This window comes from Tauraco erythrolophus, chromosome 8 (genome assembly GCF_009769465.1).
Source record: "Tauraco erythrolophus isolate bTauEry1 chromosome 8, bTauEry1.pri, whole genome shotgun sequence".
NCBI classification, from domain to species: domain Eukaryota; kingdom Metazoa; phylum Chordata; class Aves; order Musophagiformes; family Musophagidae; genus Tauraco; species Tauraco erythrolophus.
Window position 1 is genome coordinate 39,409,612 of NC_141472.1, and position 20,228 is coordinate 39,429,839.

At 36.6% G+C, this 20,228-nt stretch overlaps 1 protein-coding gene across 1 annotated transcript in view; it reads right to left on the bottom strand.

Annotated features, from left to right (window-relative positions):
* The window catches only part of LRP1B (LDL receptor related protein 1B), a 583,373-nt gene that overhangs the window by 281,661 nt on the left and 281,484 nt on the right, over positions 1–20,228 (bottom strand). Inside the window, exons 9-13 of the mRNA XM_086616175.1 lie at positions 17,440–17,611; positions 15,220–15,363; positions 13,555–13,791; positions 5,559–5,739; positions 2,450–2,669 (exon numbers count right to left, since the gene is read on the bottom strand). Coding sequence (XP_086472301.1) covers positions 2,450–2,669; positions 5,559–5,739; positions 13,555–13,791; positions 15,220–15,363; positions 17,440–17,611 — 954 coding nt within the window. The remainder of the gene's footprint in view (positions 1–2,449; positions 2,670–5,558; positions 5,740–13,554; positions 13,792–15,219; positions 15,364–17,439; positions 17,612–20,228) is intronic.

A 20,228-nucleotide genomic window follows, 5' to 3' on the forward strand; every position in this document is an offset into this window, starting at 1 on the left:
ACAGCATGTGTGAGGTGCTTATTTTTGTTTAAGTGTGAAGTTTGCTTATTTATTTCTGTGAACTTGCTTTCTAGTTTGGGTTGTGATAACTTAAAAAACAAACAAACAAAAAAATGTCACAGTTTGGTCTCAAAATAAGCAAACTTTCTTCCATGCATCACCTACTTCTGGTTTATTAACTCACACATAAAGTTACAAATTACACTCCAAATCCTGTCCTCATTTTATTGGCCACAGAACTGTTCTAAAATCACATCCTTCGCTATAGCTCCAGTCTCAGGAAGAACTGCAACTACACTACAGAAGAGCTGTTTAATAAAGAGAAAGAGATTAAAAATACTTTGAATCCCCATAGCATGAAAACAAAATTTTAAAAAGAGTCTAAACTTACCATCACGTAAATTACAGTAATCAGAATAATTTACTTTAAAAAGACATATAAAATTGCAGAAGTCCAAATCATCTGCTTTTGGGAGCCCTGCCTCTATACTTCATCATAGCAGCTGACGTTTGGAATGACTGAAGTTCCAGTCTTCTGCTGGCTGGAGTCCTTGCTCAAACTAACGCCTGACAGCGTATTTCTATGCTGTCTCTAGAAAAAAGGAAGCGGTTCCTCAGATGCCCGACCTCATCTCTAAATAGAGACACAAACCCAAGAGAACAAGGATATAAAGCCCACTAAAGTACAACTACCTTGAGGTGACAAACGTCATGCCCTTTTGCCGTTCAAATTTTCTTTCTGGGCTTGGAATTCTTTTGGTCAGAACTCATCGCAGTTAACTGCTTTTGATCAAAACTCATCTGTCAGTCAATCATCCACCACCTGCTGGTGGAATTCTTGTAAGACTTCCCCAGCCCCCAAAAATCTTCAATATACTGACACTCACAGAATGAAAGATGATATTGACCCAGCTATATTTTGACCAAAATATCCTATAATAAAGAATAAATTATTCAGCATCAAAAGCAAGTATCTTTTGGTTATTTTTGGCTACATACATTTTACTCAAATGGCTATTCATTCTATTTAAATGACAGGATTATAGAAAAACACTTTTTCAAAAAAACCCAACCAACCGAACAAAGAAAAGAAAAAACCCAGAACCATTCTGTGACACACTTCAAAATAAAACTTGTAAAGATGGATGCTTCTTATTATTCACCAGTTCTGCTGGGAGGCAAAACCAGCAGTTCTCACTAGTAATCCATCTGTAATTCCTGGCAGCTGCATTTAACCTTCTTAGACTTATTCTGTCCAAGAACTTTTCAAGAAGTTTGGCATCACTAGTAGACAAAGATCTTCAATTAAAAAACGTCTTTCTGTCAATGTGCATACTCTCCTCCTGCCTCCGTTACAGGATCATAACAGATCTGGAGCAAAAGCAGAAGCGCTATATGTAAATCCAGACCTAGTCATCACGATAAACTGCAAGACTATGGCATTAGTATAGGCTTAACAATAGATCACTCAATATACAGGATTTAAAAAGCAATATTAAAGCAATACAAGCTTGTACATGAACGGTTTGGGTTGGAAGGGACCTCAAAGATCATCTAGTTCCAACCCCCCTGCCACGGGCAGGGACACCCTCCACTACACCAGGTTGCCCAAAGCCTCATCCAACCTGGCCTTGAACACTTCCAGGGATGGGGCAGCCACAACTTCTCTGAGCAATCTGTGTATTGGTCCTATCAAGGCCATCATAGAGAGGGAGTCATGAGTGAAGGATAAATGAGAAGTCACAAGACATACACTTTGTGACAAAATCTTCCCACAGAAGGACTTAATGCCCACCATTCTCAATTAACAGTGACATTCTGGTTGTCAGGGTACTAATTTTATGAAGATGCTAAGCTTTCCCAAAATTATCAAACTCTAGTCTAAGCTTTAACTGTTTTCCGGATGTCTGTTCTGCACCTCTTACTTCTACAAAGCAACACAGAACTTCTACACAGATTTGTATCTAGCTAGCATAGCCTTTAGTACTGACTAAACCAAAATCTCTCCATCTTGAACTGCACTTGTTGAGTGCATCCCCTCTGCATACTACCACAAATGCTCAGAGTGCTGAGATTCATCAAAAGCAGCTTATTCAGTGAAGTTAAATGAAAGTCTCTCTCTGGCAGAGCCAAAAGAAGGTTTTTTGTCTACTGAAAAGCTCTTTGTAGCTTCGTGGCTCAATCAAAAGGTAACTCATTGTCACACGAGAAAAATAGATTAAAAAAAAAAAAAATCAACTCTTGTGTCAGTTTCTAAAGTTGAAAATTTTAAGCTGTATTCTAGCGTCCCACAGAAGATTGCCAACATCGCTTGTTTCAACAGAGATGACACTGGACATGCCGCAGGGTTACGCAGACTTCAAAAAGCTTTAAAAGTATTTTTAACATAACACAATAAAATCCAGAGGAAGAGCATGCCTGTGGCAAAACAGCAGTGTTTTTCTTTTACCTTTCTGTCCGTTCCATTCAAAAATATCCTTTCAATGTGATCATAATAGGCGTCACACCAGTATAGCACGTTGGCACGGTAATCCAGAGTTAAACCATTTGGCCATAGCATCTTTGATGTCACAAAAATCTGCCGACTGTAGCCATCCATCCATGCCTTCTCAATTCTTCCCACACTGTCATCTATTTCATCTTCTTCCCAGTCTGTCCAATACATCCAGCTATGAAATCATAAAAATGAACATTCAGATACCATTTTAATCATCTGAATCATACTGTAGACTTTTAGCAGAAGTTTGCCACAGTGCTGAGGGATTTTGATTTTTCCATGTTTCTTTCCATTGTTATTTCTGCAACTATATTTACTTTCTCTGTGTACTGGATGCTGCTGAAATGACACTTAAGGTGTTTTGCTCATTGTGATGAATTGCGTGAATACCAAATGGGCTAACTGACACAGGAAGGGAAAGAATTGTTTAAGACTTTATTAAACCACACCAGAATTATGATTTTATTTTTTTTTAACCCAGCAATTTTATTGACTTTGCCACAAAGTTCAAACTTTTCCTTTTTTTTTTTTTTGGGGGGGGGGGGGGGGGGGTGTGTGTGTGTGTCAAGTCTAACTTGTCTTTATGATGCAAATCTGCTTTTTATTAGTATTAATACTATCAAAACACCGCAATATATGAATTAATTGCAGTCTAGTTTAATAGCTACAGGATAACCTTGACATTCTGTGAACTTCGCATCCCACATGAAAGCAGTGAAATTACTCAAAAAACTATTATGAGCAGTCTGTCCCTCACAAAACGTTTAGAAAGATAGATGGCTATAGAAATTATTTTAAAAATAGCTGGCAGGCAATTTTAGCATAGTTTTATGGTTTATAGGGCAGGAATGTAGATAACCAAAACAACTCTGAAAAATAAGTACTTATGCTACTTTGGAATAATCAAGTAAGCACAGTAGTAAGTCATCTAAAAGTATTAGCTCAGATGAGTCTAAGTCATTCTCTTGCTTTTCTTCCTTATCAAATTAATCTCATTATCATATTTTACTGCAGAATTTCTGGTGACAACTCTGATTTCAATAATTTAAAATACACAACTTTAACTTATACAAAAGCAGAGGGCAGCAAATATGCTAAGAAATACCACTTTTCTATTTTTTTCCTCCCGAAGGAAAAACAGGTTCATGAGAAGAAACACACAGAAGTCTGTATATAATCTATGAAGCCTCTTGACAGCATTTCAGATCATATGACTCACAGTGATATCAATATGCTGAAAACATTTACTAGATAATGTAATTTACTAGATAATTTACTAGACTTTTAAAGTCAAATATATGATTTCAATTATTAGGCATTAAATAGAGGAAAAATATCATATAGATCTTAAACAGATCCTACGGGTTCAAGTTGTTATGATTTAATTGATATTTATGTGCCTCACCTCTGATTTTACCAGATTTATGTTTCTGAAATAACTTCTGTGATCCTAATCCACTTAACCTGTTTGTACTTTGAAAAATAAAGTCCTGGAATCTAAATTCTGAATTTACAAAGAAATGAAATACTGAAACAAAAGAGAGTTTTGTAATCTAATCTGTGTAAATGACACCAAATCTACTGGTCAAAAATGTTATTCAAACACACTTATGTATAATTTCATCAATTTGTTTTTTATATAAGAAATTGGAAAAAAATAAAAATTGCACCATCATTACACAGGTTTACATATATGCAAATGTATTTTTTTTTGTTTGTTTCTTTTCTGTCTCTTCCAAGTCATCCACCAGAAAGTTGGGTTTGGGTTCTTTTAATATTTGTGTAATTACATGCTAAGAGCAGCAACCAATTTTTGGTCCATGAGGCTTATAAACTTCATTGCATGTTTGACTCAAACAACACTAGGCTTAATCACAGAATTATAAAACCTGCATATGCCCTAAAGCTCAGGTAGAGACAGAGGTCATTATGGTATTTGTTTTATTAGAAGACAAGATATGTTTTACAAATATTTACCTGACTGCTCAACAGCAATTACCAAGCTTTTCTCCATTAACTTTTCATCTGTACTTATTCTAGTTATGTCATAAGCTAAAACATGCTTACAGTAACAGACATTTACATTTAATGTGCTTTAATTGTATCTCAAATTGCAGTTAATGTTTCTACATTGGTTAAATCAAGACTAATATTTTCTAAACATAATCAAAATGCCATAATAAATGCTATCCCTAAGGAAAAGCTTCCATGAGAAGCATAATCATAAAGGGCACTCTATTTTATTAGAAAAGTGTTTTATTCAATAGTCCTTTTCAGACAATAAGTCTTCATACACTACATCCTGTGCCATGCGTTTACTGAGCTGGAAAATTTAACAAAGTAATTGTAGGTACGGTTATGGTTTGTGGTCTGATTTTACATCCTCACTATCTGACCTTAATTATTTGTGGCCTTTCCACAGTCAATTCCATTCCTCAAAGGACAAGCTCAAAAGTGAAAACCTGATAGTGTAAATAAATTCTAGTACTAGGAAAACAGCGATCAATCCAGCCACACCAGAATTACCTGCCTACAACATTCTCCAGTAACAATTCCCTGAAAAAATGTAACTGAATTTTTAGGTAAACCACAACTATACCACACTAATATAATGATCTTTTTATTATGCAGCCTATCACAATTAATTATGCTAGTAAGTAATGAAAAGTACCTGTCTCATTTAGTTTTGTAAACCAATATATACAGGGATATGGTTATAATTATCTTCAGAAATTGAGACTTACAAATAGAGAAATAAAGGAGAGCATTATAAAACTCACTCAGTATTAAAAATACATACAGGTCTGATACACTCAATTTGTTTGAGGAAAAAGGTGCATCACATTCAAATTAACTTGACATAGGTTCAACTGTGTCTGGGCACACACATTCTTCTGAAGGCTTCAGGCAAGAATGCTGGACAGGAATTACAGATGTTTGAGACTACTGTAGAATTACAGACTACTACATGACTCTACAAACCTCATCCTAAGAAAAATTCAATCCCATATATATACTATAAAGACATGCATTAAACAATACAAATCCGTCTACTTCATACCCATTGACAGGATCAACAACAATTCCTCTAGGGTGGGACATGTCTCCCTCCAACAAAGTTTTTCTACTTTGAGCAGCTTTTTCTAGTCTTGCTACAGCAATCGTTTTCCTGTGGCCATCATTTGTCCAATAAAGATTATTTCCAATCCAGTCCACTGCTATGCCTTCTACATTGTCAAGATCTGTTGAGAGAGAAGACAGTAATAAAAGACTAACGTTATATGCACAAGTTCTAACATTATCCATTAGTATAAACAATAGACAATGCATGGTCCACATAGATAAATTAGATTATTTCCTTGAATCTGAACTATATTTGCTGTGTCTGTCAGAATTGGTCTGTGCTGAAAACACCCTACAAAAGACAAAGACCGGTCATAAAACTGGTTTGTTAAACCATAAGCCTTCTTATATCAACCATAGCTGACCCTGGACAAATCGCTATTTAACAAACTCTGCTTAATTTTAACTCTAAATAGCAATATCACTCAAGAACCAATATCAGTCAAGAACAGCTTCCAGAATCAGCTCTAGTACTCTCAATTATTTTGCTTTTATCCAAATCACAAGTTTCATTCTTATTAAAAAAATAGGCCAAATGGACATTTAATGTTCATTTATTTCATTGTCCCTTGACCTTGCAAAATATGTGATGTAAGAACTTCACAACAGTCCAAGTTATTCTCCACAGTTGAGTACATGAGCAAACTACTAGCATAGTAAGCAATGCACAACCAAAGAACAACGCTACCATCGGATGTACCAACAGGGCTCATGAGTTTGACAGTGGTAGGGCTGCATTCAGAACCAAAATGAATCAACAATGTTCATTCCACACAGCATGGAGGTTTCTCCATTTGAGAAGCAGTAAAAGAATTTCCCAAGCAACAAGCTTCCCCTTAAGATTACTCAACACCCTATAACATTAATAACAGCTCTGCCCTCTCCCACACAACCCCAATTTCTTAACTGAAAGCATAAGGTTTCTAAAAGGTTTTCCATCTCTCTCCATCGCACCCTTCCCCTTTTCTTTCAGGAAGATCTCAAAATCCACATGCGTGGGGGCTGGATATGGAGTTTGTAGCATTGTGAAGGTTGAGGCACTACTCAACTTCAGGCATCAGCTACCCTTTGCCACACAGCTGATTTTACGCCAGCTCTCTGGCACACTCCTCCTGGTGTGGTCACTCCACATCTACAGGACGAGTCCACCATTTGTCAGGCGATACCAGGGGGCCGTTAATACAGAGGGAAGCCATGGAGCTGGGGCCATGGCACTGCTGACCAGCACCTTTTCTGCTCCCTCTCCCTTGCCTGTAAACACAGAATCATAGAATGGTTAGGCTTGGAAGGGACATGCTCTGGCAGCCCAAGCATCTGCCACTTGCCTGCTCCTTTTTCCCCAGTCCCTCCAAGGAGTATTTCTCCAGGCAGGATGGAGCTACTACTCCATGTACCCCTCCACCAGGTGAGGCAAAAGCCCTCCTGAGCACAGGGCACTGTTGATAAGCAGCATATGCCCAAACTTCCCTGAGCCGTATTGGCAGCAGCTCAGCTCACCCCCTGTAACAGGGCTGGTTCTTACCACCATATACGATCCTGCAGTACCATTTCAATGACAGAAATCATAGAAACTTAAAAAAAAAAAAAGAATGTAAATTGCTTTTTCTCTTCACATTCACGATGGCAGTGTCACCTAGATTCAAGCTTTCATCAGATTCATTCTTTCTCACCACTGTTGACATCAGTTGCTGATCACCACTGGAGTTTTTCAAAAGATCTTCTCAGAACAAATATGGTACAGAGAGACTTTCATTGCAAGGTACATATAAAAATCATTTATTACTATTTTTTAAGAAATTCTGATGTAACAAAAATCACCGATCCTACTTAAATCCAGCTTACACAAGACATGCATGTGAAAATCTGCTAAACAGAACACAAGTGTTTACTATTTGAACGATGCTGCCAGACACATGTAGTGTAATCGCCAGCTTTCCAGACAACAACTTCACACGAACTCCTGGAATGCTGGTTTGGGACATTACAAGTTATCAGAGTGACTTTCGGTGCAACAGCATTGTGCAGTGGTGCTGTGTTGCCATTGTCTAAACCCTCCCTCAGCTTTCTCCACCAAGATGCCCCCTCATAGTACAATCAGTAAGTACTAATGAAAGGATCTTACCTGCTAACATTCCTAACTGCAGCATACTTAGGAATCTTTTGCAATCTATCTGGTTCATTTTCCTTAGGACAAACTCTTTACCTGTAATATTTTTTAGACCCCAAACACCTTTACCTACTATGACTCTAATAATCTAATTGTCTACAAGAAACCAGTAAAATTATTTGTGATAGAATACAGGAGTGTGAAGCTCTTTTACCAAGGCACACTCTACATAACTCATTTAGTGCAGTACAGAAAACTTTTGCCTACTATAACCCATAGATAACATGGTATGTCATCAACAACACACTAAGATAAAGTATGACAGTTTTATCCAATAAATAAAATATTAGGCTTTTTATACACTTGGATGCAATAACAGCATCTATAAAAGGTGCTGTTACTATCTCAATAGCATCGGAACAGGATAAATTACTTCACAACCTTTTTGTTGAACAATGTTTTTTAGTGATCATAATACCACCATATTCCTTATCAAATTAGCAGAGCTATAATGTTTTCAAATATCTTCTCATTGCAAAATGTTTCATTTTTTGTCACTTTTATAACTATTTCCTTTTTAAAAGAAGCACAACACATTCAAATATAATGTTGAAGTGTATTACATTTATGATATAAACTCACACTGTATACTGAAATCTAAAAATGACAAGGATCTCCTTATTAAGAGAGATACTTCAGTCAGTGTGCTTTCAATGTTTAAAACCAGAAAATTAAAAGAAGCTGCTGGCTACTGAAAGTCATAGCATGATAGCCATGTAGCATTTTTAAAACTGCTTTTTTTTCCCCCCCAATCAGTATCCTCTGCCTGGGCACTACAGGAGTGGACAAACAGCACAGACGAATGAAGATAAATATGCAAATGAGATTTTCTTTTTTACATGAAATGTTCTTGTCAATAACAGAACTATATATGAAAGTAATTGAGAAATCAGTTTACTTGTCTTGAAGAACTTAATGAGGTCTAGAGTAATTCAGGATTCAAACTACAGGCTCTTTCTAGCTTTAATGCTATGATTCCAAGTGTGTAATCATCCTGTCTCATATATATTGACTGTATTAAAGGAAACACTCATGGATGTGTACATATGTAGATAAAACTGATGTATTTTACACTTGCTAGGTTCGTTTGTTTAGTTTTTTTCTTCAACCCTTGAACTGAAAAGTAAATCTACCACCTGCAGTGACCTGAATATTAACAGGAATTAAGGGTAAGTAACATCTCCAGTGGTTGTTTTAAATGTGTAGTTCTTAGAACATGGGAACAAATTGAAGCCTGATTACCTCTGTATTCATATATTCCTTGTTTTTTTTGACTACTTAGCTGAAGAATAGTGAAATTTTCTCTTGCATTATAATTCTACTTCACAATTTCTGTGTTCACATTGCTATGCCCAGCTGCAGAAATCAATAAAGTAAGAGTGAACTTGCAAATTATAAGTCCTTGATATCTCCTCTCCCTAGTTTTACAAAATTTTAGGATTTTAATTATAGTTGGGCCTCTGCCCTATATAATAAATAAAGTTGAAATAATTCTGAAGGTCGAAAAGTTATTACAGAGAGACAAATGCACCCACCAAAGTATCAACTAAACCCTGTTCACACAAGAAACTAGATCTAAATTTAGTATATCAGTCATGGATGCAGAAGTGACACTACATCTTGCGAGACACAATACGAGAAAGTTATGGGGAAAAAAAACAACACAGTGGCATGTGCTGAGGGGTTTTCCAAAATGTGTTTAACATTTTTATCTATATTTCTGATGCACCTAAACATCACTATACTTTTGGGAAACTATTTTTCCCACTGATGTAAAAAGCTCGAAGGAAGCAGTGGTATCAAAATTTACTTCCCAGATGGAGAATACAAAAAAAACAGTACGATGACATACGTAACCCCACAAGCACCTAGTCTGACATGTACAAAACAACTGCAGATCAGAGCGGGCGAGATCGGTGCCAGCAGCTCACCCAGGTTTCCCAGGCTGATGGACATTGTCAGTTTTATCTATTGTCTCTCAGTGCCTTTGCTACATTCTTTTTAAAAGGCAATGTCGGAGTCAGCTGGAACTCTCTGAAAGTGGCAGAGTCTTGGAGTTAGGAAGTATGCTGAGAAGTGGAACTTATGGCAGGGAAAAGGAGAGAGAATCTCACCAAGGACCTCAGAGCCCAAGGCTCACAGAGAAAGACTGCTGAACAGAGCAGGCAACAAAGACAAACTCCAGGAGTGAAAGAAAATTCCTCTAGGGCTCAGAAGAGTCTCAGTAGATTTTGCTCAACTCAAGAAAACATTGGCATGACTAAAATTAAGCTTGAGGACAAGGAGTGATTTGTTCAGAACTGGCTTTATTTTTATCCTGTCTGACCTAGACATTTTGGGTTAAACACAGTTTTTATACTAATGAGATCGGCTTGTTTATGAAAACATAATTTTTTTCTTCTTTGGGAGACAAAACAGTCCAAATATGGACTGTATCAGTATTAACTCCAAAGCTAAATATTAAATTAGAATGCCAGATACCTCCTAAAATTTACAAGCATATTGCTCCAAGTCTACTCAGTTTCATATAATAGCTACTGTATCTCAGCTACTCTGCCTTCTGTGCTAATTTTGGAGCACCTATATTTCTAGACCAAATACAATCTAAGTCAAAAAACCTCATGGTAATTAGATATTAAATACATCAGAAAATTTTAAAATAAAGGAGAATTCTACAGCACAATCCTATAGATACAGTGTACACTCTTTCTGTGAAGTTGTGGTGTAAAGTTCAATTTTATTTAACTATCTAAAAGCTTTAAAAACACTTCTTAGTTTTTAGGTGGGCTTCACATCAAGTAGTAAACAGGAACAAAGTAACAGCCATTCTGGTTAAGTAAAACTGATTTGACTACAGTAAACCAGGCTTCCTGCAGCAAAGTTCTTTCAACATAAACAGGATGAGGTGAATAAAACATCATTTTGCTCATTGTTCACTTGATAATTGAAAAATTAACATTTGTAATTCTGGGAATACTACCAGAATTTTACAACCAACAGTAGTATGTGGGCTCCAAATATACTGAATATAGATACAAGATTTTTTTAAAAGCTTTTATATCTAGAGGCAATAATTTGCCACATTGTTTCTAAATATGCAAGAGATTATGTGCACAGTGTGTAATTTAGTACAGAATGGCCTAGTTCATCTATGTCAGTTAGATCATGTACACTAATAGTGCCTAAAATAATAGATTAACATGAAAACTGGTGAAAAAGAAAATTCTTCTATATACCAACCAGCTAACCAGCTTCCAGAGATCTTTACAGACTTAGTTTGACCTTGTTTAAGAAAAAAGTTGGCCCTTGACCATCTTCACTAATATTTACAAGTGCGTAATATAACACTTTAAGGCTGACAGCAACCCCAAACAGTATAATGGGAACAAAGACAAGTCAAACAAAACCAAACAGAGTTTGTGTTTATGTTACCTCAACTGAACAATATTTAAATTCCTTTAAAACACATCTGTTTGTTTGTTTGTTTTTTTTTTTAATTTAAAAGCTGATTTCACATGCAAGTTTGAAACCTTAATTATAGCCATTTCCATTGCTGGTGAAAGCACACTACTATTGCAGTTGTGCCACCATCTCTAGGATAGGCTGTGCTGTGGGCTGTCAAATAGTCATCAATATTACACAGGATTTTGTTTCCTGAAGTGCAGAATAATAAACCACAGCTGAAACTATATGGGAAATCAAACTCCAGCAGCGTTAGGTGCTCAGCGTTCCCAATTCCCAGTCAACAGCTTGTAGGATCAGGCTCTCATGTAGGCAAACCGTAATTATCTGAGTTAGTGTTGTCTGAGCTGACATATCTGTTCTTGCAAAACCTGATAGCCACAAAAAATGACAACTTCTAATCTGAGAAGTGACACCTACCACAGATAGAGCTCCTTGGCAGCATGCTGTTCAGAGCGAATATTAAACCACCTCCTGACACACCTGATTTTCTCTAGTAGCCTTCCACCAAGGAACGATTTAATCTGTCCCTGCTGAGTTCTTGAGAGCTGACAAGAATAAAAGCCGAGGTGGTATGGCTGGAGGCCATATTAATTTTTTAAATCATGAAAAATACATTAACAAGTGTTCTTTAAACATACTTTGAAGTTATGAAACTACACTAAGTTCTAACTAACAATGTAAGCTCCTGGAGAAGGAGTAGGGGGAGAATGACAGTGACATTTTTTGGAGTCTTTGTAAATGTTAGTACCACCAATAATACATCATTGGATAATCCATAACTCTCTTGGTATCGCATTGGTATTTTTGCAATGTTGCACTTATGAAGAGTAGAAATTCCAGTTCAACATTATTTAAAAGAGTCTCTTCAGCTTGGTGGTTCGGCATACAAAGTTTATTCATGTTTGAACTAGGCTAACCCCAACCTGCTTGACACCTTTCAGCGAGCATGCTTCTTGGTTCTATCTTATAATGTTTAAATCTATACACTGTCCACTCCTTCCTCGACTCCACATTTTGATTACTTTGTTGTAAAATGAAGTGTGTTGTTTAGTAAAAGAAAGTCAGCAATGGAACTTAGGTGATCCATATTATACTTTTCTGTATTTGCAATGAAATGAAGAATTATCGGATTGACAGCTGAGTATTCATTATTTCCTCAGAGAGCTGCCTTTTATTAAGGAATCACCAATATAAAGAGCCACCTATTCCTTGCAACTACTACTGACAGGATCTTTGTGCAGACTCTGAAGTGTGTGGAGAGACCCCATACCAAACCAGCACCATATCACTGGTGATAAACTGCAGATAACTTCTGAGACAGGTTGATTAAAACATGGGTTATGGATGACAGAGAAAGAAAATCCCTAAGCTAAAACAATAGCATTTTCTTTACTTTCACTGTCTGGAGCTTCAATTTACAAGTAAAGATATTAAGCTCTCCGAAGGCCACAATGAATCTTCATACTGCTTATTTTCTTGAGTACTAGAAAACAATTACTGTAAAATGCATTTCAACTGAGGCAGTTGTTACCTCCTGCTGAAAAAGTCTTTCATGAAAAGGGGCCATAAAAAGAAGTATGGGTTGACAAACTGGAAGTTTTATCACTGAAACAGCACTTAGTATAACGAGATTTGATTCTAGACCAGAGAGATTCTGTGAAGCATGGTGGGAGAGGTGGAAACTAGAGAACTGCTTGTATTTTCTCTCATTGCTATGATAAACAGTACAGACATCTTAATTCCGGTTCTAAAAAATGTTTAAGCCTTCCTGTTGCTTCCACATATACAATGGAAAATGCATCAGGAAAGACCTCGCTATTTTTCCAATGAGTTTGTAAGCACTACAGGAAGTCTCACTCGGCCAAACTACTGGAATAAGCTGCAGAACTCACACTGTGATACAGGTTGGAACAAAGAAGTCTTATGAAGTCCACAAGGACACAGGATGGCTCAGTGAACAAATACAGAGAACTACATTATGGATCCATAGTATCCAACTACTGAAAGAACACAGTGGAGACATAGGAGTTACTCACTGGTGGGTATAAGCTTAAATGGACAAAGCAAGAATTCACAACAGAGCTACTTAACCAAACTTTACATTTCTGCACTTAGAAAAAACAAACAGGAAGTTGTAAAAAAAAAAACAAAAACAAAAAACTAGCTCCACCTCTGTTCAAGGACTAGTTTGGGTCTGCTTGCCATGAGAGATTTAAATAAAGCTTTATATTATCTGTAAAAGTCAGTTCAACTTCTCCTTAGTGAGATTCTCTGAATGTCACTATCAGTTAGCATTGCTTACCATCTTTGAGGATTGTTTCTCGCTCTGTGCCATCAATTTTCTGTCGTCCAATTAGGAAACTGGTAGTATCAGCAAAGTAAATGTAATTGGTTTCGGCATGAAAGTCCAGAGCACGAGGATTGACCAAGTTTTCTATAGGGATCATGTATTCATCAGACACTTTGGTATTCAGGTCCATTCCCCGTATTATTCCTGGGCGTCCCTTCCCATAAAAAAGAAACAATTCATTCTTTGGTCCTGCAAAAGAAAGATTACAAACATAAACAATTGATGCTGCCTAATCTTCTTTACAGTGCATAATGTCACTGTTTAATTAACTGGCACAATTAGTGGGGGAGCAGGAGCATTACTCAATACCAAAAATTAAACTTTCATATATTCCAAAGGTATCTAAACTCAAGAAATCTAGCTAATTATATTACCTTAATTAAAATACAAATTACTTCAGTGAGCTGCTTACATCTAATTATTTTTTTGTATAAAAGTTCACATGGAAAAGCAATGCTAGATCACAGAATAACTTTGCATCTACTGTGAAATGGACGTACATAGCTTTGTAGACATTTAATTTTACAATTCATTAGGATCTATCAGGGTAATGTAGACCATGACTGAAGTAATCATTAAACTTAAGACCATAAACTCCAGCAAACAGAAAACACCAGGCTTTTTTCACCTGAAGTTTCTCAGAAACAAACAAGACAAAAGAGTACAGTAAATTTCTTTCGAATAGGAAGGAATACAACAAATCAACACACACTGTTCTTTCATACTGAGGTACAAAACATGGATGTCAGTATTTCCTATTTCTGAGGTTTTTACAATTTAATCAAGTAGGTTAATTATAAACAACTGACACTTAGTAAGGTGATTTTCTTTCCTTAAAGATACTTATAAATATCCTTAGATCCTTAGTAGTATGAATAAACCTCTTAAAATTCTCTAAAATAAATACTTTTCCTAATGCCTCTCATGAATTTTTTTTTGTTGGAATTGGTACTGAAAACCATGAGGTTTGACACGTCAAATATATCCATCCACCAGCATCCAAAGTATCTATCTTGCATGCTTTTCATCTGATCTAGATAAATGCCATTTGATAAAAAAACACAGACAAAAATAGGTGTTTCCTAAAACTTTCAGGACTGTCCTGTTGGCTGTATGTGACCAACAGATTGCCTATACCTACTGTAAAGTATAACCATAGTTATACAAATCAAACTCACCTTCCCAAAGTATTATGAGAAAAACCTTGCTTGACTTATTCACATGAATGGTCTGCTTCCGAGTTACAAGTTGATTGTATGAGCAGAAATTAGATGTGACCAACTCTTTAACACCATTTCAGTACCTCTGTATTGTGAGAATGCATAGTATTATAAAGAAAGGGTAAGCCTGATGAACTTAAAACTTGGGACGATTTTCAGAATTCTTTAAACAGCATCCCAGGATTGATTTGTCACTTCTGTGAACTAAGCCAAACCAAAGGATTTTAAGGGAATGAAAGGAGTATATGAACAGAGTGTCAGGTACACGTTGCAAACAAAGCTTACCCAAAACCTGCTCATATGTTTTCTATTGTTACTGATAAGCAGGTTAAATAATACCCAGAACAATACCCTGAAACATTAGCAGCTGGCAAGCTCTTTGATTTGAATAACGTACTTTTGCATGACCTGCCATCACTCCCCAAGATGAAGCCGGTCCTGCAGCGACAAGTCCGTGCTTTGTAGTTGCTGCTGAGCAGACAGATGTGCGAACATCCCCCCGGCATTCCATATGGGTCCGCTTCACAGGCATGGCTTCTGACTACGGCAAGTCAAGAACAGCACGATTGAAATCCATTTAAAACAAGAGAACTAGATGCATCAGCATGTAGAAAGTTTAGACAGGAAAAAGGGGAATTTGTCACAACAAATGATTCCTCAGAATATAACTACAAAAGAAGGTGGTTTTTTAAGATGATGTCCAAAACAGACAAGTAATCCAAAGGATCATCTCATGGCTATCAAACCATACCCATGATTGTGGGTGAGCCCCTTTTGAATAAGCTTCCGCACGGCGTTTGCCAGGCAGCGTTCCCCTGGGGTAGCTGACGTTTTTCCCCTTTTTTAATTTGTTGCTTTAGTTCATTTGGTTAGTTGGCTGGCTTTTTGAGAACAGAGTGAATCTCATGCTGACACAGTTTACTGTTCATTTAACTCCATTAGACAGCACCTTTCCAGGGCAGAAACTAAAGGACAGAATGGACCCTGTAGCGTTTTTCCATATTTGTACAGTTGGGACATTAATACAGCTGAAGCAGCCAAAGAATTCCTTTCCCATGACTTCATATTTTCAAATTCACAGTTCTAAATTAGCAGATGAATATCATAGAATGGTTTGGGTTGGAAGGAATCTTAAAGATCACCTAGTTCCATATATCAAATTAACTTTTTCAAACTCTTCAAGGTAAACCTGATGAGAAAACAAAATCTATCTTGCTATCCTACATTTACTAAGCTGACTTAAAACAGGCCAACAGTATTTTAGCTCAAAAAGAAATGTTTTTCTCTTCTCACTCTCCTTTCCCTTTTTTTTTAAAAAAAAAAAAAAGTAATCAAGTGGTTTAAGGTCGATATTGTTAGAGGTATATAGAAACTCTTGCAAGCTGAGACAGCCTTTACAGCGAATCTTGACAAGCAACAAACATATCCATTCAAAACAAAAGAAGTAGCAGAGCGAACAAAGGGCAAAAGGAACAGAGTAATCACAGGATGTAATAAAAGATTACACTGTGCTCGTGTCTCTCCTCTACTCAACCTCTCTGACTCCCTCAGGGGTACAAGAGGGGGCCCTACAGCAAGAAGAGAGTCTTTGCAGCCTCCTTCAGATACTGACATCTGCAAATCAATGCCTTCGGCTACAGGGTGAAAATTAGTTCACCCAGCCTACATCAATTTAGAGTTTGTTATCGCTTCAGAAACTTCTCTAAAAGCAGTCAGTCTGTTTAATAACATTGACATTGATCACCAGAATTGATGCGTTGGCTTTTCTGTCCAAGCAGTCATGGCAAGGATTTATTGCTATCAGTCATATCAAAAAATTCTCATAACGTATCGCTGTAAACATTTTGGATCTTTCTATCTTGGCACAAAGTTCCCACAAATCATACTACTGTTCTGAACGCAGGAAGTATGTGATCAGAGCCATGATTAGAGCTATACAGGACCATGGACCTCTGAAATTGCTATTTTACAAAAATTGAGAGTATAAAAAGGTTTTAATTCTACATAAAACCGAAGAAGATTTCTTTCGCAAAAGGCAAAGATCATATTCATACAAACCAAGGAAAACTTAACAGCAATTTCCTGCCACACCAATTGCTGGGCTGGCAGCTAGGCAAGCTAGCTGCCCACGTCTCCATGCCTTTTTGGTATTCCCCACACATCTCCGTGCTCTTTTGGCATCCCCAAAGACAGGGGCTCTCTTGAGGCTTATAGTCTATCTGAAAAGCAGGCCCAGAGAAACCAGGAATCTCTGAGGTCCAAGACCCAAGCACATGGACAGTATTGGACATCTAATAATTTTGAAGGTGTCGAATTCTGAGAGCTTTGAATGTGTGAGGCCAGAAGTCTGGTAGACCAGAACCTAAACCATCTCTCTGGTGGTTCTCCAAGCTGAATGCTCAGGAAGCAGTTGTGTTTGGAGCTTAGAGACACAGGAAAACTGGCAGTAAGCAGGTCGAAAACTAGGCAGATGATGAAGCAACAGAGAGTTTTGCCACCATGACAAATTTTCACAGCATCTACTGATAGGGTTTTTTTTTCTGGAAGAACCTTTCTAACCACACATTCACCTAGTATCTGGTCTTATCTTTCCTAGAAAGAGGAATTTTGATCTTACCTCCTGTTTGAGATCTTTTCTGGTACACACGGATCTCTTTAGCATTGTCAAGTCTAGCGAGAGACTGAACATCGCTGCCATTATATCTGTTTATTCGTAAAATGCTGAGGTTATCAGAATTAACTGTGTATAAATAGTTTTCAAATACTGCCAAACCACAAAGATGCCTAATCTGGAAAAGAAAAAAAAAAAACAATGTAATTATTTCAGCTAACAAACATTACTGTGAATCATACATGATAAACTGTACAGAATGATTTCTGAATATGTCAATAAATATTTGTAAATAATAAACACAAACTACATTACAAGCATAGTTCACATTCTTGTAGTCTGAAGTTTATCAATAGGAAACCTTTGCACAAGAAAGGCAGAAAATCCAAAATATTTATCAAATTCATTTGTCCTCTAAACTTCCCATTCTCTATCTTTTAAATTAAAAACTCCTCCATACTTTTGTAAATGTAACACCTTATTTTAGTATTAACTAACAATAATTAAAAAAATGCTAGTTAATATGAGTTAATTTAACTAATAAATATAGTAAATATAGATATTTAAAACACCATTTATAAGTAGAATTTTTTAAATTATGTTATAAACAAATCAAGGCAACCAGTGCAAGATATACCTATTGGATATTTTCCTCAAGTAAATGAGTAAATAAACAAATTCCCTCAGCTATGCTTGTGTTTCTTTTGTATTGCTGTCTTTGAATCTGCTTGTTTCTCAAACAGTGAATTCTAAAATTGTATTAATCTGTGACATGTCTGGGTACATTGATTAAAAATTATCTAACGTTAGTTACTTAGCCAACCACAGCTCAGACGTGAAGTGTTCAATAAGCTAGTGGTTGTGCTTGATTTATAGATTTAAAACATGTAAAATAACTCATTGACAATTTTGAAAGCTGAATAAATTAAAGAGAATTTGTTGGCAGATGTTTAGATATTCACAGGCTGAATATTTTATTAGTTTAATCAATAAATTGTTCACCACAAAGTATTTACTTAGCTCATTTACTCACGAATCCAGACATACGTCACCAAAAAAAACCACAACAAAAACCCCTGTTGTGCAAATATTTCTGTCCTTTCTGGAAATTACCTCCCAGTTGGCCAAATCTTGCAACTGTATTCTGCCCTTACCAGAATGGAGGAGGTGAGGCGGATTAAATTTGAGATCAATGGAAGTGTTTGATTAAGACCCAATAGAAATTCAACCCAATTTTAGTAAGATGGAGAAGAAAACAGCCTTGAAAATGAGGCGTCTCTACCAAATCATTGAATTCTCCTCTGCATTATGATCCTTTCTTCCCTGTTTCCATTTGCACTCAGCTTAAAGTTTTAACTCCCATGAACACTTTTCCACATTTACACCATTAAAACTACATGACTCTTTTTAGAATGCATTTTATAATGATTTAATTATTTGTATTTAATTTATGCACTTGTTTTTTACGTCTCATGAAGCTTTCCAGCTATCTTACGCATGAATGGAAGTGTTGCTTGCTATGAAGAATAGTCCTTTGAAAGTCACCCAGGATATCAATCATAAAAGCCTGTATCATTTGGAAAGCACGTCTTTTAATGTGCTTGTACTTATCAAATAAACCTTAAACCCTAAAATTTCTTGAGAGTAGTTTTCTGGTCTGCTGTTTCCTTGGACTAATGAGGAGTAACTTAGATAAGTCATTCCGAATCCAGGCAAATGCAAGCACAGGATGCAGTGAAATCACCAATTTTTCATTTGAGTGGAAAGATGAGCAATATGATGCTTCTTTTGTGATAGCAGTGGCCAAATGAAAGTCAAACTTTCTAACACCCTTCAACCATACTGAAAGAAACAGACATTCTTCTACCTTCTTAGCTAGTTAAGCGAACAAAGAATCCCTCTGAATTGATGAAGAATCCTATTTTGTATCTAAATATCAGAAAGAGAAAGAACAAGGATCTCTCCTATGACACCAGTGCAACTCAGTTACAAGCCTGTAAAAGTATGTTACTTAAAAAGGAGGCCATTTTAGAAGCATCTATTCCAAAAAGTTACCTTAAAAAAAACCAAAAACAAAAAACAGAAAATTTAAAAGACCTGTTATTCAAGAATAACTGGCTAAAGACTGGAAATCATTTAGTAAAAAAATGACAAGCTGTTTCCTATTTAGCCAGGTGATCTAGACTGTCTTTTGTCACATTTTCTGCCTATTTTGAAATAGTTCAGCTAACCAGTTATCTCTTGGTAAACACTGATTACTTGGAAGCAAGCAAAGAATAATAGCAGAACAGGAAAAATATTTGTTCTACCTGCATGTTTTTTTATATGCTGTTTTTTTATACACTCTATCGTCTTCTCAGGCAGAAGCAGATGTGCTCATAGCACCCACACCAGCTCTGGAAGTCCAAGTAGCAACCAGGAATGGTTTGGTCTTTGCTAATTTTTCCACCAATTTCCACAAGCTTCACAACTACCAGAGAACACTTCCTTTCCCTGCTACCTACTAGTCTGCTCTCCAAGCTGAAGTAACAATTACAGTTTGATATACTCTTGCTCAAAAACTGATACAGCCTCAGCATTTGTATTTATGACTCTGAACATCTGGATCAACTGGGAAAAGCATCATTGCCATCCACAAAATATGATTTAAGGGCATCCAGATCGGTCGGAACAGGTGAATAGCTTTTGCTGTTCTGTTTCTTTCACATTGTTGTGCCTTTTAGTCACTCCTTCCTGAATTGGCAAAGACATCTTGTCATTAATAATTTATCCCCCAGTATCTTTCCATAGCCCCA